The sequence below is a fragment of the Callorhinus ursinus genome, unplaced genomic scaffold (assembly GCF_003265705.2).
Source record: "Callorhinus ursinus isolate GAN/ISIS: 27379988/994484 unplaced genomic scaffold, GSC_fseal_2.0 scaffold29, whole genome shotgun sequence".
NCBI lineage: Eukaryota > Metazoa > Chordata > Mammalia > Carnivora > Otariidae > Callorhinus > Callorhinus ursinus.
Window position 1 is genome coordinate 944,938 of NW_027397091.1, and position 25,817 is coordinate 970,754.

The 25,817-nt window shown below is 42.9% G+C and overlaps 1 protein-coding gene across 8 annotated transcripts in view; it reads left to right on the top strand.

The window, feature by feature from the left end:
- Positions 1-25,817, top strand: part of PTPRA (protein tyrosine phosphatase receptor type A) — a 159,283-nt gene that overhangs the window by 113,406 nt on the left and 20,060 nt on the right. For 5 of the 8 annotated variants that reach the window (XM_073878317.1, XM_073878316.1, XM_073878318.1 and 2 more), the window contains 9 exons: positions 483-556; positions 752-888; positions 13,575-13,665; positions 15,025-15,101; positions 18,285-18,321; positions 22,302-22,399; positions 23,519-23,638; positions 24,346-24,551; positions 25,058-25,193. In XM_073878317.1, the coding sequence (XP_073734418.1) occupies positions 483-556; positions 752-888; positions 13,575-13,665; positions 15,025-15,101; positions 18,285-18,321; positions 22,302-22,399; positions 23,519-23,638; positions 24,346-24,551; positions 25,058-25,193 (976 nt within the window). Of the gene's footprint in view, positions 1-482; positions 557-751; positions 889-9,414; positions 9,450-13,574; positions 13,666-15,024; positions 15,102-18,284; positions 18,322-22,301; positions 22,400-23,518; positions 23,639-24,345; positions 24,552-25,057; positions 25,194-25,817 lie in introns of those variants that run through there. The other 3 variants (XM_025875925.2, XM_073878319.1, XM_073878320.1) reach the window with 2 other exon arrangements.

The following is a 25,817-nucleotide window of genomic DNA, read 5'->3' on the forward strand; positions in this document are numbered from 1 at the left end:
CAATTTGTCAGGTGTCTCCACCGTTCTGCAGGAGACTTGTAGCCAGACCTGTGCCACCCAATCTGAAGCTCTGGGCTTGTCTCTGATTGCACTGGGGAAATACCAGGATTTTAGTTTGATAGGGAAATTCTTATCTCCCCTCCACTCTATTCTACCCACTTATCCGTTCCCCACCTGGTGTGGTGGTCATCTCCAGTGAGTCCTGGACTTGGAGCCACACAGAGGAGCCATACAAGCCAGAATATACTGTTATGGCACCTCAGTTGGATTCTAGTGTGCTGAGGATGAGCAGGAACATCCAGAGGCACTAGGTCACCATGAAATGGAGTTAGCTCAGCATGTGCAGGACCTGTCTGTAAAAGAACATGTTTATTTGGTAAAGGAGATTTAGGAAGTTGAATTGATATGTGGAAATATGAAGCCAGTGATTGGTCTCTCCTGACTCTGTGCTTACTTTTTCACTATGAACATTTTCTCATTAGGTTTAAGAAATACAAGCAAGCTGGGAGCCATTCCAATTCTTTCCGCTTATCCAATGGCCGCACTGAGGATGTGGGTAAGGCACCCCTCAATGACCTGCGGAACCTTCATGGAGAAGAAAATTAAAAAATTAGGGATTTCCCCATCCTAGAAGGGGTAGAGGGAAGACTTGAAGAAAGCAGTCCTAATTCTTGGAGGCCTGGTGCATGAGGTAGAATCCCCGGTTTGGTCTCCAGAGCACCTGACCAACCTCCCCCCTTGTATACTGCAGAACCCCAGAGCGTGCCACTTCTGGCCAGGTCCCCAAGCACCAACAGGAAGTATCCACCCCTGCCCGTGGACAAGCTGGAAGAGGAGATTAACCGGAGGATGGCTGATGACAATAAGCTCTTCAGAGAGGAATTCAACGTGAGTTCTTTGCTGAGGCTGGCATGTCAGCAGGGAGGAAGGCAGACCAAAGGTCAGGCCTTTTGGGTCATGAGGTAGAAAACAGGTTTCTAACGGATTAAGAGGTGAGAAATTTTCTACCAGGTTCATCTGACTCCTTTCCTATGTGATCATAGACAGGAAATGAAATAAGATTTGCCTTGCCTCTCTCCTATACCCACCCATCCATCCATCCATCCATCCATCCACCCACCCACCCATTCATCATTGTATCTGTTACTTTGTTTAATAAATACTTATCAAGCATCTAATATGCTAGGTGCCAGGGATTTGCTTGGGAACAAAAACAGATCCAGTCCCTACACTCAGGGAACTTGCCATCTAGTAGGAAAATCCCCATAAACAAGAACAGAAATAACTGTTTAAGTTCAGACAGCAATATAGGACATGAAGGACTGGTGTGTAGTTGTAGGAGTCTATATTAAGAGGTGGCTTTTTGGAGTCTGAAACAGGGGTCCCACAGTGTCTTAAGTAACAGACAATAGGAGTAAATCAGTATAGAAATGAGGACCATGGAAGACTACCAAGCACAGGCCTCATGTGGGGTAGATTTGTATTTTTTTTTTTTTTTTTTTTAGTAACTCCCTTAAGGAAGCTGAACATGTTTGTGGATCTACTGGTTGGTGTGTCCAGCCCACCAGTTCTGATCCCAGTTTAGAACTTCCTTGAAGAAATTACGTTTTAATTGAGGCCTAATCATAGGCAAGGGCATTGGTAAAGGAGAGTGGGGAAGGTTCCAAGCACTGGAAATAGCAAGGGCCAAACTATCACTAGTGAGGGTGGGTAAGAGAAGGGCACATTCGAAAAATAAAGAAAGGCTATGTGTGGCTGAAGGGCAAAGGCTTGGATAGGTGGCAAGAGAGGAAACCGAGGAAGAAGACTGGGGCAAACAGTAGACGTTGTGGATTATCTTAAGTGAAGTGAAAAGCCATGGACCAACCAGATTTATATTTTGGAAAAAATACCTCTGGCTGCTAAATAGAGAAGAACCCGTGGGGAGACAGAGTAGATGCAGGGAGTACGTAAGGGGCTTCAACAGTTTAACAGCAGAGGTGCTGATAGGTTGACATAAAGTGGTAATGATTAGAGAGAGGGGATGGACATAGAGGAACAGTTCCAGAGTTGGCTAATTCATCAACTTTGGGCATTATTAAACTCTCAGTTTCCTTTACGTCTCCCACTCAGCCATGTGTCAGCTTTGTCTCTTAGCCTAGCTCCCCTCTTGTTGCCAAAATGGCTTCCCCAGTTCTAAGTGCCACATGGAGGTATAACGAGGTCCAGTGGGAAAAGGATGACTTTCTTCCTGCGTGTCTCCCTTTTTCAGCGAGGAAAACTGTCCCAAGAGCTTCTGAAAACTTGCCTTGTTGCATGCTCCTTCTTAACTCAGTCACAAATAAGAGAAAAATAGGCTTACTGCAACTGACTCAGATCAATCCAGATCATTCCTGTGTCATGTAGGGGATAGGCAGTCAGCCCCACAGAATGGGAGCCATAGTAGCAAGGAGGAAGGGAGGAATAGTTATTGGGTAGGTGAGTCACCCCTCATTTCAGTTCTGTCACTGAAGAGCTTAGGGGAGTGGAGAGTGTGTGGTCAGATTTTTACTCTGAGAATCACTAGCTACAAGCGGAGAATAGATAGGAAGGAAGCAAGAGTTAAAGTAGGAGACCATTTACTAGGCAAGAGTTAATGGAGTAACTTGGACTCATTTTTTGGCTTTTGGAAAAATGGCACTGTTTAATGCTCATTATTGATTGAGAACATTTACCTCATCCCCCAAGATAACACCCCAGCCTTAGCACCAGAGCTAGATCCCCAGTAGGCACTCTACTGTTTCATAATCTATAGTGCCCACCGCTTCTGGGAAATAGGGTATGTGACCCCATGGCCAAACTTCTTTTTCTGTGAAGTGAGTTGTTTGGAGGAATATTGCCTGAGGAAAGCATTCCTACTGGAATGCTTTTTACAATTTACTAATCCCTGGATGGAGGTGGTATTCTAGAGGCACGGTAGGCAAATTGAAACAAATATTGTGGTGAGAGCCCATTGCCATGCTACCATGGCCACTATGTTCGTGGGCTCATTGGGCCAGCACTGGGGTAGTGAAGGAAAGGGCTCAGCAACATCTGCTGGGTTTTTAACAGTGAGTGCTGTCTGGTGAGCATACACATAGAGCATAAATATTGCCTGTCTGTCTTGTTCCAGTTATCCACCATCCAGGGATCGGCTTAGATCCTGACCTCCAGTGAGGTAGTGTGATACCTTACTTGAAGTTCTGTTTCCTGGAAGGATTTCTCTTTTATACTCATTCAGAGTCATCCCTTAAGTAGATTATCCCAAGGCAGTCCACTTCTACTAGAGTGGGCCAGTTTATCTCACAGAGCCATTTGTGCACTAGGCTGGACTTTTTTCTTCCGTTAACTGTTGATATCATTGGGAATTCATGTGTCTGTTGAAGGAGTGGCTATGTGGCAAGTGTTCTGTACATATCACTTCCATCTGAAGGTAGAATTCTTTTGGACATGTCCAAATTTGTGGCTTATGGAATCGTGTGATACTTAGTTGATGGACAGCTGAAGTCACTTGGATATCTAGTGACCCATGGTCAGGCATATAGTCTCTACCAGAGCCCAGTGCTAAGCTCGGAACATGATCTTGCTGCTAGGATCATGGTTTTGTCCCCAAATCCTAAAGTTTTTCATTATGATTTTCCTGCTCCAGCCTTAAGCACAGACACTTAGGGCCCCACAAGATCAACCAGAGCCTATTTTTCCTGTGGCCTGGGTTAACTGGACCGCCTTCTCTTTTCAGGTCACTTAATAAATGAATCAGGACACCAGCATGTGGTATATGCTGTCTTCAAAATCCAAAATGGCTCAATAAGCATCAGTCCTTCCTAAGGGATGGGGGGGGAATAGACAAGGAACAGCAACATGTCTTTTATGCTGGAGGGGATATCCTGACATGCCACAGGCCTTTGACTTTGAGAAAACTTGGCAGAAGTGGCAGGCCACTGTATTTTTATGTCCAGCATGTACATCTAACATACATAAATACCTGCTCTTCAAGTCCTTTCGGCTTGATGTCATCAGCATAGTTGTCAGGGTGATGTCCTGTGAAACAGACAAAATCCTGATGAACCAGATCACATCAGAGAGATGTCAGTATGATTTATCACTGAGGCTGCTCCTGCCACGAGAATGGGAACTGCTTCATGTAGTCTTTGTGCACCATAAAGGAAAAGAATATAGCTATTAATCAATAGCTATATTCCAGGTAGGAAAGGAGAGTGCATCTGGAAAAGCACCTGCAAATCAGCAGTTCTACATGATTCATATATTATAATCCACTGACATCCTTAAACACTGTTGGTCTCTTGTGCTAGTCTCTTTTATAGCTTGCATGTGGGGAGGTGGTGATAGAAAGCATCAGAATAGCTAATACTAGTAATCACTGGGCACTCGCTTCACACCATCACTAAACTCACACATGTAAATGTACTGTCTCATTATCCTGCACCTTGTAATCTTCTGTAGCCCTTAGGACCTCTGTAACTCACCTAGAGACTTAGGACTTCTGTAACTCAGCTTAGCCTTTTGGTAAAGAGATTACTGCTCCAGCTTGCATTTGCTCTTGCTATTTTAATGGTCCTTCTTGTCCATTGGCTTAAGAGACCAGTGTGAGTATTCTGCCACTTGTTGTAGATAGCTATCCATCACCTGGCCTGCAAAGGCTCCATTCTAACTAGCATAAAATAGTGGCATTCTGGGTTCCCAGGAATTAGGTAGCTCAAGGCTGGAACCTAGTAGATCCCCAAAGGTGTATTTTCCTTTACCCAGTAGAGTTACCATGGTAAATGGGTGTAGATTCTTAAGAGAAGAGGAAGAGGAAGTTCATGGTATATGAGTGTTGATGTTATGTGAAGTTCTTCCTTACACATGCCTAACATTGAAGGGTTCCAGGTCATGAACTGACCCACGCTGGCAGTTGGATGCAAAGGGACCCTTTCTCTAGCGTGGCAGTATAGTCAGGCCCCCTTAATTCACCTGTGCTGGCTGCCTCCCATTTCCATTGTTGGGAGCTTCACAATGACTTATCCACAACTAGAATTGTCTAAGCCCTGGTGACTATGGCCTCTGAGGCTCCTTCCATCCGAAGGGAGGATGAGAATCCCATTTTGAAGCTAGTCCCTTCCACGAGCATCTCACTCTGGTGAAGACAGTCACGAAAGCACTTCTGAAAGATTCCAGTGCTTTGCTCACATGTGTGCCCTCTCTGGCAAAGCACATGTGGTGGATCCCATCAGGGGCACAATGAAGGTGTCTGCAGGAAGGTTGAGCCTCTTGGAGCCCCGGTAGCACTGATAGCCCCCACTTTGTGTCAAGGGTTTTCTGGCTTTTCATGGTTACCTAGCTGAATTTAGCATTCAGTCCAGGTTTCACTGGCCAACCTAGCCTGCCATTTTGTGGCCAGTATCTTGAGCTGTTACATTATGTGCAGAAGAGTTAACCATATCATAAGTAGAAATTTGGCCTTATCCAAAAATGATGCTCTTCCCTCTGTGATCTAAGATCTCCAAAATCTGTATCAACAGCTGGTCCTACGATTTTTGATGATCCAACTCAAAGAATTCCTGCATTTTCCTCTAAGTATTAGCCCTTTGCTTTTCTTTTTGTTTATGTATTTTAACCTCCACATTGTGTTGTGCTTGCATCCTGATTGTCCGTGAGCGATGAGAGCTGAGTCGCGGGGCAGTTGTCTTCCTCATGAAAGCAGGGTGCAGTAGAGAGCATACTAGAGAGTTTTAGCAGTTGGCTTTCTCCAACTCCTCTGTTTCAGCACCACTGTCGTCTCACTTAAGGCCCTGGCTTTCACGTGAGCGGCCCAGGAAACATGGGATTAACATTCAGCAGCCAGCAAGATACTGAAATCTTAACCTTTGGTTCAGCAAAATACACAGCACGGTCAGAAAGGCCCTAGGTTTTGTGCTGTCTTTGGAGATAAACATTTGATGTTAGAGCTGGGCTTTTCCTTATTTCATTATCTGATATTGTCAGAATTACGCTACCCCTTGGTTTCAACATTCCATCATCTCCTTTTAATTTGGATTCCCCTACCTCTTTCCCACCAGTTCGAACATACCCCAGGCGATTGCAAACAGTAACTGGAGTAACTGTTGTGCAGTTGTGAACTAGGAGTGGCTTGCTCTTTCCCATCCTGAAAACTGGTTGACAGTTCCTTTCCCTTCATCTGAACCCAGTAATCAGGTTCACATCACCCACATTTCTCCCCTCAGTCTCCCAACCACAACACCTCTCTCATACAAAACTGCTAGGTCAGTTAAGATCTTTTATTTAAAAATAAGTCAACTCAAGCAAATTTAAAAAAACAAATAAAAAAACTCCAAACCATCAATTGGGAAGACTCTGGGGAAGCTGACAGAATCAAAACCTGAGGTAGACTACCAAACCTTGGGCAGAACAGGCCCTATCCTGGTGGCTCTGGGGCCCTATAGGGAAGCCTCTGTTCTTTGTTGGTTTCACAGTCCTGAGAATCCGGTTTGGCACAGTGTGGCCCAGATGCAGCCGTGCCTGCATCCAGCCCTGGCAGGGAAGACAACAACAACACTTAGGGCAAACACACCGATTTGTGTCTATTATCAGAATAATATGCTTATAATCATGGGGTTAGGAAGGCCTTTTTAAGCAGAACACAAGATTCAGAAGGCACAATGGAATATATTGGAAGATAATAAATACATTAAAATATTAATATTCCTATGAAAAAGGACACCATAAAAAAGTGGCCAGCTGAGCACCTGGGGGGGTCAGTGGGTTGAGTGTCTGCCTTCAGCTCAGGTCATGATCTCAGGGTCCTGGGATCAAGCCCCTCCTCAGGCTCACTGCTCCGTGGGGAGTCTGCTTCTCCCTCTCCCTCTGCTTCCCCCACTTGTGCTCACTTACGTGCTCTCTCTCTCTGGAATAAATAAATAAAATCTTTAAAAAAAAAAAAAGTGGCCAACTCTGAGAAACTGTTTGCCACAGGTAGAAAGAGACTTGTTCATAATATATAGCTGCTGCAGACCTGTGAGACAGTAAACATTGCAGTAGAAAACTTAGTAGTTTACAGGAAAACAAATGGTCTGTAAACCTATGAGAAGCTCAACTACATATAGTAATCAAGGAGCTGCAGATTAAAAATGACCATTATTTTGGGCCTGTTAGATTTGAAAATTTAAGAAGATTGGTATCAGGTATGGGCAAAGATCTGGGGATACAGATATTCTTATGCACAAGTAGAGCAAGTTTAAATTGATATAGCATTGGAAGGATGACTTGGCAATATCTATCAAATTTCAATGTTTACACTGACCTAACTTCTGGGACTCTGACAGAAAACCAAATATGTATTTGCACAAGGTTGTTCATTACAGCATTATTTATAATAGCAAAGAAAGTAAAATGAAAAGCAAATATCTATCAAATAGCAGATTGGCTAAATGATTTCTTGCATCTGTTATGAAATTCTATACTATCATTAAAATAAATGTCTTAACCTAGGTCTCTAAGTCATTGTTATGGGAGAAAAGACATTGCAGGGGACTATACCTGATATAATCCTCCTTTTAAAAAAATACTTTTTTTTTTAAGATTTTATTTTTTTAAGTAATCTCTATACCTAACATGGGGCTCAGACTCACAACCCCAAGATCAAGAGTCGCATGCTTCACCAACTGAGCCAGCCAGGTGCCCCCAAAAGTACTTTTTAAAGTCTGGAAAAATACTGTGAGCTATGAGCAGTGGCTTTCTATGAGGGGGGTAAAAGACATCAGAAACATGATAGGGAACTTCCACTTTTTACTGAATTACTTGACTTTTATAACAAGCATATTCTTTTCATAACATTTTAAAAAGCAGTTTTTTAATATGGTAAGTGAAACTAATGGAGCTTAGCTTTAGCATAATATCCACTGTACTTTAATGAATACATAAGATATAGAATAAAGAGTTGATGTCCCCAGCTTGAGTTGTGCCAGGAGTCTTGTGATCAAGTCTCTGTGAAAAGGAATATCATTAAATGCGAAGTTGTTGTGGAGAAAAATTGGACCATGGGGGTGAACAGCTGAAGGAGTAATAAGCGTAAGACATGACAGCTGTATTCAGATATTTGACAGGCTAAAAGGAGAGTGTGCAGCTTCTCCGTGAAGCCCCACCGTGGTTGAAATTTCCAGGCGATGGCCTTCATCCTAGAGTTATAAGCTGGATTTTTTTATTGACCAGCTTTTGTCTTAGAAGCAGTAAATTTATCTAAAAGAAACACTTTAAAAAGCCACCTATTGAGGTCCCTAGAGCATGTCCGAGGTATAAGAAAAAAGCGGCAAAATTTAGTTCCTGAGGAAAAGGGGATAGGACAGAGAAGAGAGGGAAGAGTGGAGCCAGTGAGATGATCCAGATGTGTGCGTTGCAAGATGTGACACCCTCCCCACTGCAAGTCTGCATCCTTGTAGAGACAGCTTAATTCTTGGACTTCCAGGTGGAGAAGCATGTGTGTGTATCTGGTGACAGAACTGTGTGGCATTGGAGTGAGGTGGAGGCCAAGTTGCCTCTACATTGACAAGTTGTCTTGAAATAAATGAATCAGAGCCGAAGGCCTGTGGGAATCAGCAGGAACTGTGTCAGGGGCTTTGGAATTCAACAGTCCAGGGAATTGGGGGTTAAGGGTTTCCAAGGGACAGAGAATGCTCCAGCTGACCTCTGGGTTTTCCACTAGTCAGGACAAGGGAAATAGAAAAGAAATATGTATCTGGCTTTTGTGTCCTTCTAAACAGAACTTTCCAAGATGTGATGAACTTCCTTAAAAGGGAATAGATTCCCCGTCATGGCAGAGTGCTCGGGCATTGATGACTCTGAAGTTAGAGTGTCAGAGTTAGAAAAGAATGAGATGCAGCACTGTACTGGAGATCTTAGGCAGCATAATGAGGCAAAAAAGGAAATGTATTAAGGATTGAGGAGGAAGAAACAAAATATGCATTTTTTTCAGAGGAGAATATTGTCCTTGGAGAAATCCAAATACTCATCAGATATATTATTAGAATTAATAAGTTACTTTAGCAAGGTTGATAGATACAAAAACAAGAAAAAAAATTAATGCATTTCTATACATAAGCCATGATCAAAAAATCTAATAATAATTTTTAAAAGATGCCATTTACAATAGCATCCAAAGTGTAGAGTACTTAGGAATAAATTTAACAAAATATTTATAAAATCTTTGGAGAAAATTATAAAAATATTTGAAGACATAAAAGAAAAATCCTAAACTAGTAAAGAGTTAAGGTCAGTGGATTAGAAGGCTCAGTATTGTAAAGATGTCAATTCTCCCCAAACTGATATATAGATTCAATGCAATTCCAATAAAAATCCCAACAGGTTTTTTGTGGAACTTGACAAGCTGATTCTAAAATATATATGGAGGAGAAAAAGATTCAAGAATAGCCAAGACATTCCTGAAGAAGAAGAACAAGGTGAGGAGACCTGCCTTACCAGATATAAAGAGTTATTATAAAATTAAGACAGTTCTGTATTGGCGCTGGGATAGATGCATTGACCATTGGAACAAAATAGTCCCAAAGCACTCATGTGTGGATGGAAACCTGTTATGGCAGAAATGCTGTGCAGTTTGGTGGGGGAAAGGATGGTCTTCACAATGAGTAGTGCTGGGACAGTTGGTAACCCTATGGGAAGAATGAAATTGAATTCTTGTCTCATCCCAAACAAAAAACTGGTCCCAGTTGGTGTAGATACTGGAATTTAAAAGACAAAACAGTGAAACATAGAGACAATAATGGAAGTATGCTTATGATCTCACAGTAAAAAAGGATTTCTTAAGATTTAAAATGTTGATAAAGGAAAGATCAATCAACTTGGCTACATTATAATGCAAAACTTCTGTCCATAAATAAACAAGAAAGGGCAGGCCACAGGCTTAGTAAAATATATTTGTAACGTTTGTACTGACAAAGGATGAATATCTAGAATATATAAAGAACTCCCACAGATTAATAAGAAAATAAACAATCCTTTTGAAAAATAGGGGAAACACCTGACTAGGTACTGCACAGAAGAGGGAACCCTTTTGACCAGTAAACTATGGAAAGATGGTGAACTTCATTAATAATCAGAGAAATGTAAATTAAGCCTACATTTGATAAATTTAAAGTCTGACAGTAGCAAACGTTGGTGAAGATCCAGAACAACTGGAACACTTCATATGGCTGGTGGGAGTGTAAATTGGTACAATTATCTCGAAAAAAGTTTGGCCTTATCTGGTAAGGGTAAAGATTCTCATACTTGAAATGCTTGTACATGTGCATGAGGAAACACAGATTAGTGTTTGAGACAGGATTATTAACTGTAAACAACCCAAATATTCATCAGTAGTAGAATGGATAAATAAATATTGGTATGGTCTCAAAACAGAGTGCTTCAGAGTAGTTCAAGTGAATGAACTTTGGATACCTGGAACAGCCTGAGTGAATCTTCAGAATATAATGTTGGGCAAGAAAAAAAAGCATTTGATTATGATTCCACTTTTATCAAAAAATAGACTGAACAAAAAATATGTATATTGTTTGAGGATACAAAGTATATGGTATACAAATAAAGTGATGATAACACAAAATTCTAAGTTTACTTGTGGGAGGGGAAAAAAAGAGGCTATGAAGAGAAAGGGCCCAAAGAGTGCTTCTAAGTTAAGTTGTGCGATGGATATCCTTCTTTTTTATAAATGTAAAGATTGAAAAACAATTTTTTAAAAAACTTGACATTTTAAAAAAATGATTTCATACATAGCCTTATCCCCAGTAAAGGCTTAAGCAAGGGATGAAATGGTCTTTGATGCCACCTAGTGTTTCTAGAGATTTTAACATCTGGTAGCCTTCTGGATCAACTGCTTGTGCCTAGCTCTCTGAGCTAGGTTTTTCAGAGTAGAAACTAAAAGAATAGGGTTCACCTTGTTTTCATCCCTGCCATAGGCTCTTCAGTCTGACCCTTTGCATGTAACACCAGGTTCTCTAGAGCAAGCCCTTTGTTTTCTCTTGCCAAACAATGGCTCCTGTTTTCTTCCTGACTTTCCTTTTAGGGGTCTCAGCCTGGGTGGAGACCCTAGTTTTTCTTCATCATGACTGTGGGGAGCTAGGAATGCTGATAGGACTATGAGGTGTGGTCATTGTCGTAACTGACCCCGGAGGACTATTTTCAAGAGTCTTGCTGTCACTACTTCTTTTCTACATCGTTTTAGACAAGGGTGTACAGGGAAAATAATGCCTCTGGCTTAGTTATGAGGGCATTAAAAACTTGTATCTCATCCTGCCCTGCACCAGGGCGGAAACCTATCGTAATCTACCTTGTCTGGAAGAAGGCAAACCAAAGGTGAATTGGGAAATTCTAGTCTTAAGTAAGGTCTCTGTTCTGTGCATAAGAGTCCAGCCCAGGAAACTCTCTTTTCCCCTTTATGTATTGGCAGCATAGGGTCCAAGGAATTGCCTCTCTCAGTAAAATGACATACAGAACCAGCAGCATTTTACCTCTGAAAGGAGACTCTCTTGAGTAACTGAAGGCAGACGGACTATGAGACCCTGACTCCTATTACGGTCTTCCACTTTAATTTCTCCTACCATTATCTTGCTGGTTCCCAGGAAATGTATTTGCTCCCTTCTTAAAGCTTTTGCATTTGTCTGGAAAAATAAGTTGCTTTTAGGCTGGCATTTCTTTTATTTAATGATATTTTTTTATTATTATCAAAGTTAGACACCCGAGAGTCATCCTTTATTCCTGTCTCTTTCTCTCCCCAACCCACCTTCCCTTCATTCCATATCTAACTCGAGAATGTATGTCAGATGTATCTTTCCTTATACCATCATCCTTCCATGTTCCTATTCTTGCCTTCCTCCTGGTCCCTTTTCCACATAGCAGCCAGAGTGATTCTTTAACATGTAAACTGGATTGCAGTTGAAAAACCTTGAATGGTTTCCTCATGCACTTAAGATTCAAACTCCCTAGTCAGGGACCTACATGGACTTGTATGGTCTAACCTTTCCAAACCCCTCTCGTCCACTTCCTCTTGCCATCCCCACTACCCACATTGTCATATAATACCCTCACTGACCTTTCTGTTAGCTCACACTGCCAGGCCTTCTCCTGCCTCTAGGTCATCATAGATGCTGGTCTCTGTGCCTTGAATACTATTTTTCACACTCCTCCTTCCTCATAGAGACCTACCCTTAATCTAAATTTGGGTATTTCTTGGGCTTTCTGATACTTCTGTAATAGCATTCTGTTCTTTCATTATATTTATCATGTTATGTAATTTATGTTTTATTTGTTTAATGTCTTTCACAAGTTTGTATTGTCCTTGAGAACAAGAACCATGTATATGATTGATTCACCACTATTTGCTCTGTATTTATCCTGGTACCTAATAGGTACCTAATCTGTATCTTGAAAAAACAAATGAAAAGTAATACATGAACCATAATTTACTTAACTGTTCCCCTACTGCTGAATACTAAGGTTGTTTTCAGTTTTGGGTCATTCCAAACAACGATAAATAATGTGAACAAAGAGATTTTTATTTCTTTAGGCTAGATTCTCAGAAGTGGAGTTGCTAGGTCAAAGTATAGATATTTTAAGGCTCATAAAACGTATTTCCAAATCACTTGTCAGAAAGGTTGTCTAGTTTGGAATTTTGAACTATTTCCTTTTTTGCTTTCTTATTTTTGAATATATGGAATACATAAGAGGAAAGTGGTTCAAATAGTAAAGCTTAGCTTCCCAATCCTATAAAACTAATTTATTGAATACTTACTCTGTGTTAGACTTGAGATTATGGTATTTACTTCTTACGTGGCAGATATTATTAACCCAGTTTTACAGATGAGGAAATGTGGTCCTAGAAAGTTCAACAGATTTTCTCAAGTTCATACAGTCCAGACTGTCTCATGTCAAACCATTTATTTTTATCCCCACGCTTCCCAGTGCTAGCTAATTTACATTTGCCCCAAAACTGCTGCAGGTTCAATGTCCCCTCACTCTAATCCTCTGCTTCCTAACTGCTGCATCCTTGTATATTCTCCCACCCACCTGCCTGTCCTTGCTTCCTTGCCGCATGATACTAGAAGCTGGGCTGTCATTCCCTTCAGGTCCTTAGAGAGGGCCTAACTCAGCTGACCATCCAGACCCCTCCTGTGTGGTTCACTCTGAGATGCTTCTCATCTTCGCATGTTAGTTAACATGGGGATAAATGGCCTATCCCTTCAGTTATGTGGCCATTCTTGTTTACAGGGGTGGTCCATTTTGACCCTGCATTGTAACAGGTCCCTAACCACACAGTAATCATAAAGAGCGTGCTGCGCTTATAGTAACAGTAAGGGCGTTCCGCCCCCAGGGGATTCTTGGTGTTAAACTCTAAGGAGCTTGCAGGCTGTTTAGAGGAGAGGTGCACTCTCTGTGTTAGGCTGCAAGTGTTTACCTGGGCCCATCTTTGTCCCCCAAGTTAGGGTAGAACTTGCTGTCAGGGAATGGTGCAGCATTTTGCATGGTTGTTGTTTATCCCTATTAGTAACTTCTTCTAATTTCTCTTAACCATTTAGGCTCTCCCTGCTTGTCCTATCCAAGCCACCTGTGAAGCTGCCTCCAAGGAGGAAAACAAGGAAAAAAATCGATATGTAAACATCTTGCCTTGTGAGTGTTTGCAGAGTTTCCTGGCATATAATCTGAAACTGCATCTCTAGCCAGATTTTTTGAGGGTGGGAAGAATCTTGTGGTTGATCATAGGAGAGCTGGTAGTAAGAGTGGGGTCAAGCCTTTGGGCTAGAAGAGCCTTTATGGTCACCCAGAGTGACCCAGGTGCTCATAAAGTTCAGTCAGGGAGGTTGACCAGGTTTTTGTGGCATGCCTAAAGTTTCTAAGTCAAGAGGAGCTGTTTCACTGGAACCAGATAGGATGTGCGTGGTTGTTAATGGTGTTTTGTAGTGCTTATGGCAAAGAAATCCTAATACAGAGTTCTCTTCATAGCCCCTTCCCAGAGTTAGTCATTGCTAATCAGTTGATTTATAACTTCGTAACAGACATTTGTCTAAGCCAATGGTCTCCAGAATGGGATATATGTATAATCCAGTGGGATATGACAGCAAAATGTTTGAACTTTGCTTTGTTTTTTTTTTAATGGCCTTTTCAAAAAAATTTATCCTTTAAAAGAATTTCTGTTGTGTTTTTGGGTGCATAATATATTAGAGACCACTATATGAGGCATTTATAGATACTTAATGCCTTCTTATTCACGTATGAATATACGTGTACATATATTACCCATATTTTTAAAATGTAATTGGTATCCTTATTACATTGCTCTGACTTTTTTCTTTTAACAGTGTATATTGGCAGGGGCGCCTGGGTGGCTCAGTCATTAAGTATCTGCCTTCAGCTCAGGTCATGGTCCCAGGGTCCTGGGATCGAGCCCCACATGAGGGTCTCTGCTCCACAGGAAGCCTGCTTCTCCCTCTCCCGCTCCCCCTGCTTGTATTCCCTCTCTAAATGTGTCTCTCTCTGTCAAATAAATAAATAAAATCTTTTAAAAACAAAACAATGTATATTGGCAGTTCATCTGTCAAGAAACAAATACTTACTTTTTATCAACTGCTTACTGTTCCATGTTATGGATCTATCTTTATTTAACTAGTCTCTGAATGATGGTTAAGATGTGTCCAGATTTTTGCTGTTATAAATGATGTTTTTTGTTTTTGTTTTTAAGATTTTATTTATTTTTTGACAGAGAGAGGGAACACAAGCAGGGGAAGCGGGAGAGGGAGAAGCAGGCTTCCCGCTGAGCAGGGAGCCTGATGCGGGGCTCGATCCCAGGACTCTGGGATCATGATCTGAGCTGAAGGCAGACGCTTAACGACTGAGCCACCCAGGCGCCCCTGTTATAAACAATGTTGCAGTAACATCTTAATACATGTGTGTCTCTGTGCATGCAGGCACAGATGTCTCAACTGGCCTGATTGTATCATTAACTGAAACATTAATTTTTTTTTTCCCTAGATGATCACTCTAGAGTCCATCTTACACCGGTTGAAGGAGTTCCAGATTCTGATTACATCAATGCTTCATTCATCAATGTAAGGAACTTAAGCTTTTCTCATTATTACCTTGAATGACTATTGGCCACCATCTACTGGCTCCTTCCCAGCTGCACATTAGAAAGAATATTTGTCATTTCAAGTTTTCTCTGAGGAGTCTAAATTTTTTAAGAGACCAAAAAAAATTTTTTTTAAGATTGTATTTATTTGACAGAGCACAGCAGAGGAGCGGCAGCTAGAGGGAGAATCAGGCTCCCCTGCTGAGCAGGGAGCCCAGTGTGGGGCTCGATCCTAGGACCCCAGGATCATGACCTGAGCCGAAGGCAGGTGCTAAATGACTGAGCCACCCAGGCGCCCCAAGACCAAAACAGTTTTTTTTTTTACAGATCAGATAGTTTCATATGTATTCTTATGCTTACCCTGTCGTCATTCCCAAAGATTTCCCATGCAAATCTAAATGTGTACTTTTCTGTAAGAGTCAGTGAATCCTTTTTGAGCTTATTCAGATAACCAAGAACAAAAGCAGGTCTTGCCATCTTTGGTAAAAGTAAGGGAGAAGAACAAGACAAGAATATCTGACACCAGGTAAGTCTGGTTAGTTATATTTAGTATGAACCAAAGCCTGAGGGAAGAGCTGAAACTGGGAGGAGGTTTTTTAGTGGTGATTTAGAGAATGTTCACAGAAATGGGCCAAGAGATTTGAATATGTTTTGTAGGCTGTGTGAGGAGCCAGTAAAGAAAGTAAAAAAGCGCACAAGTGAGCACAAGCTAGCAAGAGTAAGCCTGAGTACTGAAGCAGGATGTACGAAGAGAATACCTATAGAATTTGCACACCATGTTCACAGCAGCATTAATCACAGTAGCCAAAAGGTGGAATCAACCGAAGTGTCCTTCAGTGGATGAATGGATAAGTAAAGTGTTGTATATGCATATAATGGACTATTATTCAGTCTCAAAAAAGAGAGGAAATTCTGATACATGTTACAACTTTGAAGACATTCTGCTAAGTGAGATAAGCAGGTCACAAAACAACTTTATTGAGGTGTAATTCACATACCATAATTTTCACCCATTTAAAGTTTACGACTCTGGTTTTTCGTATATTCACAGATATGTACGATCATCACTAGTCTTTAGAATATTTTCATAACCTCAAAGAAACTTGCACCTCTTACTTTTTTTTTTAAGGTTTTATTTATTTGAGTGAGAGAAAAAGAGAAGGCACGAGTGGGGGGAGGGGCAGAGGGAGAAGGACAAGCAGACTCCCTGCTGAGCGTGGAGCCCAACACAGAGGCTCCAAGATATGACCTGAGCCGAAGTCAGATGCTTGACCTACTGAGCCACCCAGGCACCCCACCTCTTACTCTTAAAACATTTTGTTCACCCCAATAAGAACCTTATTGTCCATTTACAGTTAATCCCCATTTCTATGCTTGGCAATCCCTTACCAAACCCTTCTTGCAGAGAGCTAAGATCATATGGGCATCTTGAAGAGAAGTGGTACCCAGCACCATGGAATGGTGGCCACAGGCAGGGGAGAATGAGACCTGTGGTTTGGAAAACACAAAGGTCCAAAAGCAAACCTGACATTGGTCACAGGAGGTGATGAAACAGACAGTGACACAGTTGGCAAGTGGGCTTCCAGCCTAGAGTCTTAAGAGGGACCAGTTTCCTCACTTACCTCTAGATGTCTTCAGAGTAGGGTCTTTAGAAGTGTTTTAATTTTTAACTGATAGGAATGTAGCTCCCCCCTAGAGCTAGCTTAGGATTTAACTTTCAGAATCCAGAGACATCTCAGGAACCAGGGAGCCACATTTTTCTTTCCCTTGATCATAACACAAGAGCAGATTTGCCTCATTCCAGTTATACCTTATTGGTTAAACAGTGCGGCCATATCACAATGTCAGCATGCGTTCATAGGGGACATATGGCACACTCTTGGTTGGGATAGGAAGCACTTTGGGGCTGGGCCCTCCCAACAGTGCTTTTAAGCTGTTCATGGCCCACATGCTCCTGTGAGAAATTAGTGCCTTCTCGTGGAGCAGGGATATGATATGGCTTAACACATTCCAAGAGTTTCTCAGTTTTAATGACAAGTTTAGTTATAAACAAATTAAGCCTTTCTCAGTTTCTGTCTTCTAATGATTAAAAATATTTGTAGAAACTTAAATTCTCCTTCTCAAGAAAAATTTTAGGAAGCTTCTTGTTACTGACTTTAAATATGTCCATCTCTCGGGGCCTAAAGCTTTCTCCTTCTGTGCTAGGAAGCAACCCTGCCCTGCTCTTGTTTCAGCTGGAATAGGATGTGGCTTCTCAGACTCAGGCCCCTTCCTTTATTCTGCCACTGCCTTGCAGACTTGTATTTCACATCGTCATCTTGGTGTGACATGGTGTCCCATCTATGAAGCTGCCTCCTCCCTCATTGCCCATCTTATGGCTGTCTTCAAGCAGCAGAGGGTGATTTATAATCCTTAAATCAGATGATTTTTCACTTACCTAGGACTTCTCAAGTGAACACTACGTTTAAACAGTGAGGTTGAAAAGATGTATAACTAAAACAATAAAAACTGAAAAAGAAAGATACTGCCAGTTGTTAGTTTTTCCGAGGCTCCTTATCTATTAAGTGACATTCCCAGGCCCCTTTGCTTCTTGTCCTCCACAACCTGTAATGGAGAACCCTGTTGTCTGACACTGGGAACTGTTCCACATACCCACAGGCTCTTCCCCGAAGGTTTTTGCACCTGAGTAAAGCATTATCAAGGAAATAACCCCTTAGAAGAAACGAACCTCTTTTCCTTCTGGATGTGGGCCCAGCTTCATCCCTGGAACCACCATAATATGCTTCTACCTTGGAGGGTTAACACTAAGACCTAGTTGTCAGCTGCTCAGAAAGCATCAGAAACAGGGTCTAGCCTAGGTGTTGGTATTTGGATGTTTTTACACCAGTGTTCATTAATAATTTTTATTATTTTCATATTTTATTTATATTATTTATATATTTTATTATATTATTATTTATATAATTTTTTATTATAATCTTTGATTCCTGGTATCCAAAGCTAATCCTTTGGAAATTTCTAGAATGGAAATCTTGTTAATTGCTTGGACCTTTTCACAAGGGAAGCTTTGTTAACTGGTTGGGAGTCTGAAAAATTTCATTCCTATCCATTTTTGGTTCTGACTTTCTTTTTATCCCTCACTCCTCCCCCACCCTACCCTCAGGGCTACCAGGAAAAGAACAAATTCATTGCTGCACAAGGTAAAGTAATGATAATTTTTTACTTTCGGGCTTAACCATGAATTCATTAGTGTATTTGGATTTTTTTTTTCTTCCAGATGCTAAATAGATTAATCAGAACGCAGTAACTTTTCTGTAATTACTATCACCTGAAAGAAATACAATCTGCCTTGTACATTTATAACTAAGGGCCTTCATCTTGATGACTTAGTATCCAGGGATCCTGTTAAAGAAGTCCTTTTGTGTATGTGCATAAAAAAGACTGGAGAAGGCTACACACACACACACACACACACACACACACACACACACACACACAAACGACACACACGCACGCACACACGTACATACACACACACACACATACCACAGTCTAATAAGGTCCTCTGTCTTGAGGCCTGATGGGAACCTTAGGTTCAAGCCACGCTTCTCAGTGTGAATTTGGATTCAGGCTCCAGAGAGAGTTGGCCACCTCACAGGGTCCAGGCTGGCTCATCTCCTCCCCCAGTTGTTGGGCCTGAGCTCCTCTATTATTCACAGAAAAGTGGTCTAGGAACCCTCAGCAGGGACCTAGTGCCATTGCCTTATACATGCTCTGCACACATTTCCATAGCTCCAAGTTTTAATAAGTGTCCTCCATCCTTGGGATCCTAGTAAAAATATCTTGATGTTTGCTGCACTATAAAGTAATTGATGTTATTATGGCCCATCAAAGCCCATTTATTTAGCCATTCAGCAAATGTTTATTGGCCTAGGTGATAGGGGGATGTAGAGGAATAAAACAGGAGACGGCCCATGCATTTTTGGGGCCTTTAGTTGGTAGAGGACAGTTTACACCAAAATTAACGGAAGTTCTAGTAAGTGGCTATGCTGTTCAGTACAATAGCCACTAGCCATATGGGACTATTTAAAATTCAGTTTCTCAGTCATACTAGTAACATTTTAAGGCTTAATAGCTACATGTGGCTAGAGACTACCATATTAGTCCAGATATGTAACATTTTCATCGTTTCAGAAAGTTCTTTTGGACAAGTACCATGGTAGAGATAAAACAAAGAAAGAGGTAAAATAAGGTGGCTGAGAAAAACCTTAGATCCTTCTTGCCCTTACAGTCTCCCACTGGGGCCTGGCCATTGCCTAACCAGGCTTTGCTTTTTCTCACCCTCTGTAGCCATCCATCAGGTCAGGTCTACCCTCTGAAGCGCAGCTCAGCTGCCACCTACTTAGTGATCGTTCTAGCACCAACAGTCATGTGCAATCTCTTCCTCTCTTTATTTGCCATGGGACCTTGTTGATGCTAAGATATTCGTTGAATTAAGGTCACCTATCATTTTCTGATGGACCTTTTCTCAGACTCCCATCCTCTTGAACCTCTCCACAGTACTTCACACTCCTTGAAATTCTCCTGTTATTTCCTGACATTCATTTCTTGATTTTTCTCACTTTTCTAAATATTCCTTCTCTGGCTCTTATTCTTCTTTCTGCCTCTTAAATATAGTTTCTCGCCAAATCTGTGGATGATTACTTCCTTGAAACTCCCATTCTTGTTTTTCATGGCACCATTTCTCAGTTCTGCTTCTCCATCTGCTCGTCCTTAGTCTTCCTCCCAGGCTTTTTCTGTCTGAACTTGAATAATGCTGAAGATCTCCAACATTCTCTTTTTGACCCTTCTTTTTTTCTCCTCTGTATTCTCTTTGAGAGACCTCATCTAATACCCACCTCTGTTTGGCTGCTGACTCTCTTGAACTTCTGAGCCATTTTTTCTTTCTTTTTTTTTCCCCCTAATTTTATTTATTTATTTGGAAGAGAGAAGAGTGCACGAGAAAGGGGGTTAGGGCAGAGGGAGAGGGAGAAGCAGACTCCCCGCTGAGCAGGGAGCCCGACATGGGGCTCAATCCCAGGACCCTAGGATCATGACCAGAGCTGAAGGCAGATGCTTAACTGACTGAGCCACCCAGGCGCCCCTTCAAACAAATTTTCTACCCCACCACCTGGATACCTCCACATACTCTTCAACATCAAAATATGTCTTAGGGTTCCTGGCTGGTTCAGTCGGTGGGGCATGAGACTCTTGATCTCAAAGTTGTGGTTTTGAGCCCCACATTGGGTATAGAGATTACTTAAAATCTTAAAAAAAAAAAGAAAGAGAGAGAGAGAAAGAAAGAAGGAAAGAAAGAAACCTCACTAAAATATGCCTCTTGTTCAACACCCCCCCCCCAACTGCTTTTTTTCCTGTATTCTCTGGCTGTCACCATGAATGGAAGGCAGTTCATCTAAACAACCAGATTTGGGATCATCCAGATCTCCTACCTGTTCTTGCTCTGAGTATGAGTGGTCCTCTGACACACTGCCTTATTCCCATCTTTTTTTCCAGCTGTATTGTAGTAACCTAACTGATTGATCCTTTAGGTCCCAGCCTTGCTCCTTGCATTTCTTCCACCAGAAAGGCCTTTATTGATGCAAAACTCTTGTTAGGACTCATGAAAACCCTACGATTTTCCATTATGTATACAACAAGCCTTCCTTAGCCTGACCTCCACCCCTTTAGATTCTGATACGTGTCTTTCCACTTCTATCTACCATTCCATGTACCCTACACTGTAACCTCATCGAACTCCTTATAGTCCCTGGAAATGTCATGCTCTTTCTTGCTGCTGTCCCCTGCCCCTCTGCCTGGAGCATTTCTTCTCCCTATATCCCGTTTCTAAACTCCTATCCACCTCATCTACCCTAACATATGGCTCAACAGGTACCACTTCCAGGAGATTTTTCCTAACTTTGCCAGGCAGTGGAACAACTCTACCTCCGTACATCTTGTTGGCATGTGTCCACTCTGTCATTATTTGTTTTTCTTATTACGATTTTTTTTTATTTTTACCAAAGGGAATACAAAGTTTAAAAAAGTCAAAAAGGTATTGCAAGGCATATAAAAACAAAGTTCTCCCCCCTTTCCTCTTCATTTTTTTACTCTAATGCAACCATTTGTATCTGTTGATGACCTCTTATGATAGATGATAATTTACTTGTCTTACAGACTGTCTCACACTCGGACAGATATGCATACACATGTCCCTTTTCCCCATTCTCCCAGTAGAGTTAAATCACAATTTAGGGCTAAGAGAATATTATTTACAACTGAAGTATTAATATGTTTTATACAGTTTTTGATTTTCTTTTTTTCCAAGAGTTAATAATTACCTTTTTCCCCCCCGTTTACTTAGTTTTTTATATACCTAGCACTAGTTTTTTATATACCTAGCACTGAATTTCGCCCCCCCCCAGACTCTCCACTAGAAATATATATTTTCTTTCAGTACCTTCAGAAACATAAAGTCTAATTTTTTTAATTATCCTGGGGTCCTTTTAAACCTTCTTTCTTCAGTTCCATTTTGGATTAGTTGCTCTCTAGCCTCTGTCAGAGTTATCATCCTGAGCCTTTCCTTCACCAACACCCAGGGAATTCCATTAGCCTCTATCCTGTTAGATCCCTTTTCTTTCTCTTTGTTTGCTCCCTCATTTTTGTTTAGAAATCTCCCAGTGGCTTTTTGGAAAAAGCTGGATGGTAGTAAATTTTAAATTCTAGCTTGAGCAAGTCACCTAGCATCTCTATGGCTAATAACACCTACCTTAGAGCATGATAGGCAGGAGTAAATGAGATATAAAGCATTTAGCTCACTGGCTGGCCAATAACATAGGTATTTAGTGAGCAGTTATGATTTCTAATCTTCATCTATAATATCCTTGGGAGACATTATTTGTGTTCTCTTTACATTTTGAAACCTCCTATCCCCCACTTCACTTCCTCATGAAGTGTCTGACACATACAGGGTGGATGGGAAATGTTCACTTAGTAGGTGGGGGGATGGGTAGATGGATTGGATATTTAGCTGAGAACATGTGGGCACAGGCTTCCAGTAGTCAGGAATGAATGTTCCCAATTTCCCAGCAGATTTCTTCCCCTTGGTATGTGTTCTCCTCATCTTTGCTATTGGCTACTTTAGGACCAAAAGAAGAAACAGTGAATGATTTCTGGAGGATGATCTGGGAACAAAACACAGCCACCATTGTCATGGTGACCAACCTGAAGGAGAGAAAGGAGGTGAGTGAAGAAATTAGATAGGCATGACCAGCAGAGGAACTCCTCTGTGTTTGAGCCTGGGCTGTCCATTCTTTGTGGCTCCTGTGCCCGTCATTCATCCAGGCAGAATCCAGGCCAATGTGCTTACTAGACTTTCCTAGGGCCTGGAAGTCTCAGAGGAATCTCAGGGGTGTGCCTAGGGTCCATTCCCCATGCCTCGTAGTCAGACAACTCACCCTGGTTTCAAAACAACCTGGAAGAAAGACTTGGGCCATTTGCTAAGGAAAAGCTACAGAGGAGCTTTATTCCCTTGGCCTCTCCAATCCCTCATTCTCCTGGTTTCCTGTACCTCCTCTGAGTCAGCAGAGGGAGCTGTATAAACTGAGAACCTGTGGGGTGCAAGGGAATCTGAGGCCCTCGCCTGATTCCTGTGCCTTTTTCTTTTTGTGACTGTGGCCGTCATGTCCATGCCTGGACAGCCCCATCACTGTGTCACAGCCAGAACCAGTCCTGAGCTCTGGATCAAGCTCCGGAGAGGAACCCCCCATTCATGACAGTCTTTTCCCAAAATGGCCCTTAAGTTACTTTGATCCCCACCCTGGGGTGTTGGACGTGTTAATCAGCAGTTCTGCGGGGCTTAGGAGGGATAGCATTAGGGCTGGGCTCTAGGTTTGTTTCCTCCAACCTGACCTCTGACTCTTGGAAGCTGTTCAAGGCCCAGGCACCAGAGAAGGCATCATTCCGCCTTGATAACCCCCTCAGCAGGTTGCTGGTTCCAGGGGATCAGACAGGCCTGTCCCTAGATCATAACCTGGGATATTGTGGAAGGGCACATTTTGTAGGTAAAGTAATTTCCAATTTGCCCTGAACTGAGGGAACAAGGGTGGGAAAGAATGAGAAGTATAGGGCTGGGGCTATGTAAAAGTCAAGAGATACTGCTAAACAGGATGGAAGCCAAGAAACTTGAAAAAAGAACAGTTAAATAAGTCTGCAGTGACCAAGGTGAGAAAAGAGGCCTTCTCTGGGAACTTTCTGGGGACTTCTGTCTGGGCTTTTGTGGTCCTTTGCTTCACGTTCTTCACGTCTGCTGGGGGCGGGAGGTCTGAGGTCATCAGGGGATGCATGTCTGTTCCTTTCCAGTGTAAGTGTGCCCAGTACTGGCCAGACCAAGGCTGCTGGACCTATGGGAATATCCGTGTGTCAGTAGAGGATGTGACCGTCCTGGTGGACTACACAGTGCGAAAGTTCTGCATTCAGCAGGTACTGTCTCCTGCCTCCTTTCTCTGCTGACCACTAAGAGGGTAGAACAGACTGGGTGATCCCCCCCCTCCTGCTCAGGGTGGTCGGGAATTACTGAGTGTGAGGTCTGTTTGGACTCTGAAACCAGATATCTGGGCTCTCAGGGAACTCTGTCAAAGCTAAGGGAGAAGCATTTTCATGAGCAGGAGAAAAAGGTATTACTGAGATAGAGTTTGGGCATCATAGGTATGCGCCAAGTGCCTCGAGAGGTGGTATAATCTTCTGTGTACTTGACTTACCTCCTCTTGCTCCAGAGGATCCTGACATGAAGGATGTGGTGTTCCCTGCTCTTGGTCCTCCAGAGCGGCCCTGGAAGCTTGAGCACAGGCTGCCCTCGGCTGAGGGGCGGGGTGGCGCTGTAAAAGGAGGGCCCACCAAGAGTCAGGAGACCTGCATTTCAGTTCTGACCTTGCCATTGAGTAGTTCCTAGACCTTGACTGGGCCACTTCTCTTGAGTTTCACGTTGCACATCTGTCAGCTGAGAATAATTGTAAGAGCCCTGCCTTACCCCATAGGGTTCCTGGGAAGAGATCCTATCCCCATGGTTAACTCTTCCTTGGGACAGACTCTCACTTCCCCATTGTCACTGACAACCACAGCTGGCCCTGGCTCCTAAGCCTCCCCTCCCCTCCCCTTTCCTCCCCTCCCCTGGCACTGCCCCACCCCAGGTTATCAGGGCCAACGCACAGGATCTCCTCACTCCACAGGTGGGTGACGTGACCAACAGGAAGCCACAGCGCCTCATCACTCAGTTCCACTTTACCAGCTGGCCAGACTTTGGGGTGCCTTTCACCCCTATCGGCATGCTCAAGTTCCTCAAGAAGGTGAAAGCCTGTAACCCTCAGTATGCAGGGGCCATCGTGGTCCACTGCAGGTCAGTGTGGCTGACCCTTGGCTCCCCGCTTATACCATATTCCGTTCCCATGGTCAGAGCAAAGGAAAGCACAGGGGCCCTGGCTGAGGAGAGGAGGCTAACACAGAGCAGATAAGCTGTTAGGGTCCCAGGGCAGCAGCCAGAGAGACTCCTCAAGTTTTTGTGCTGGGTATAGAGCCTTTGAGGAAAGAGGGAAGGGCAGTCCTCCAAGATCTGGGGGTGGGGAGACCACTGCTATGAAGCCAGAAAGCTAGATTGAGTGCTGCTTTGTGTGCTTGGAGCCTTCACACCTTTCTAAGTGTCAGGGTTCCCTGGTCCTGATAACTAAAGGTACGGAGTCCAGGGTACAGCGGGGTTGTTGGCTCCATGAGTGTTCCAGCTATTCCCCATTCAGAATTAGAATGTAAGGGCCTGAAGAAAGAGTCCTGGCCTATGCTACCCCTTCCCTGTATGCTCCCACAAGGCATGGTGGCCATCTCAGTAACACCCCTGCTCTCTGGCTACAGTGCGGGTGTAGGGCGTACAGGTACCTTTGTTGTCATTGATGCCATGCTGGACATGATGCATACAGAGCGCAAAGTGGACGTGTATGGCTTTGTGAGCCGGATCCGGGCACAGCGCTGCCAGATGGTGCAAACAGACGTGAGTGATTTGTGGGTAAGGCGAGGGTGGGGGCATTCCAGGATCAAAACACCTACTAGCCTCGTGGATTACTCAGCCTCCTAGGTTATTGTAAATGATCATCATGCACTGTGATAAAGGACCCTTAAAAATTATGTATTAACAGAGGAGTTGGGAAGGCAGGTGTCATTTGCCCTAGACTCTAAGGATGAGGAACAGGTTCTGAGAGAAGTACGCATGCAGGCAGCTGAGAGAACCAGTGCCCACAGAGTTGTGACTCAGCTCAGCCCTGTCCAGGAGCAACAGTAGGATCAGCCCTGTGGTTGGGACATGGGGTTCAAAGGACACAGCACTGGGAGGGAGGCTGGCCCAGGTTTTGTATGTCACCAGACTTTGACAACCCCTTCAGACTGTTCAGTCTGTGCTGTCAGAATGAGCGGGAGTTGGATTTGTCCTTCTCTCCAGGCTTGCACTCTAGGAGGCTGCCAGAATAGGACCCTCCCTCCCAAGCTAAGCACCCCCCAGCGGGATTCATGCATTTGAAGTCCTACCTCACGGAACCGGGACAAGAGTGAATAATTATACCTGCTAGGGTCAAGGGAGAAGTGGACTGGAGTGAATCCGGGGTGGAAGGGGGTCATCTGG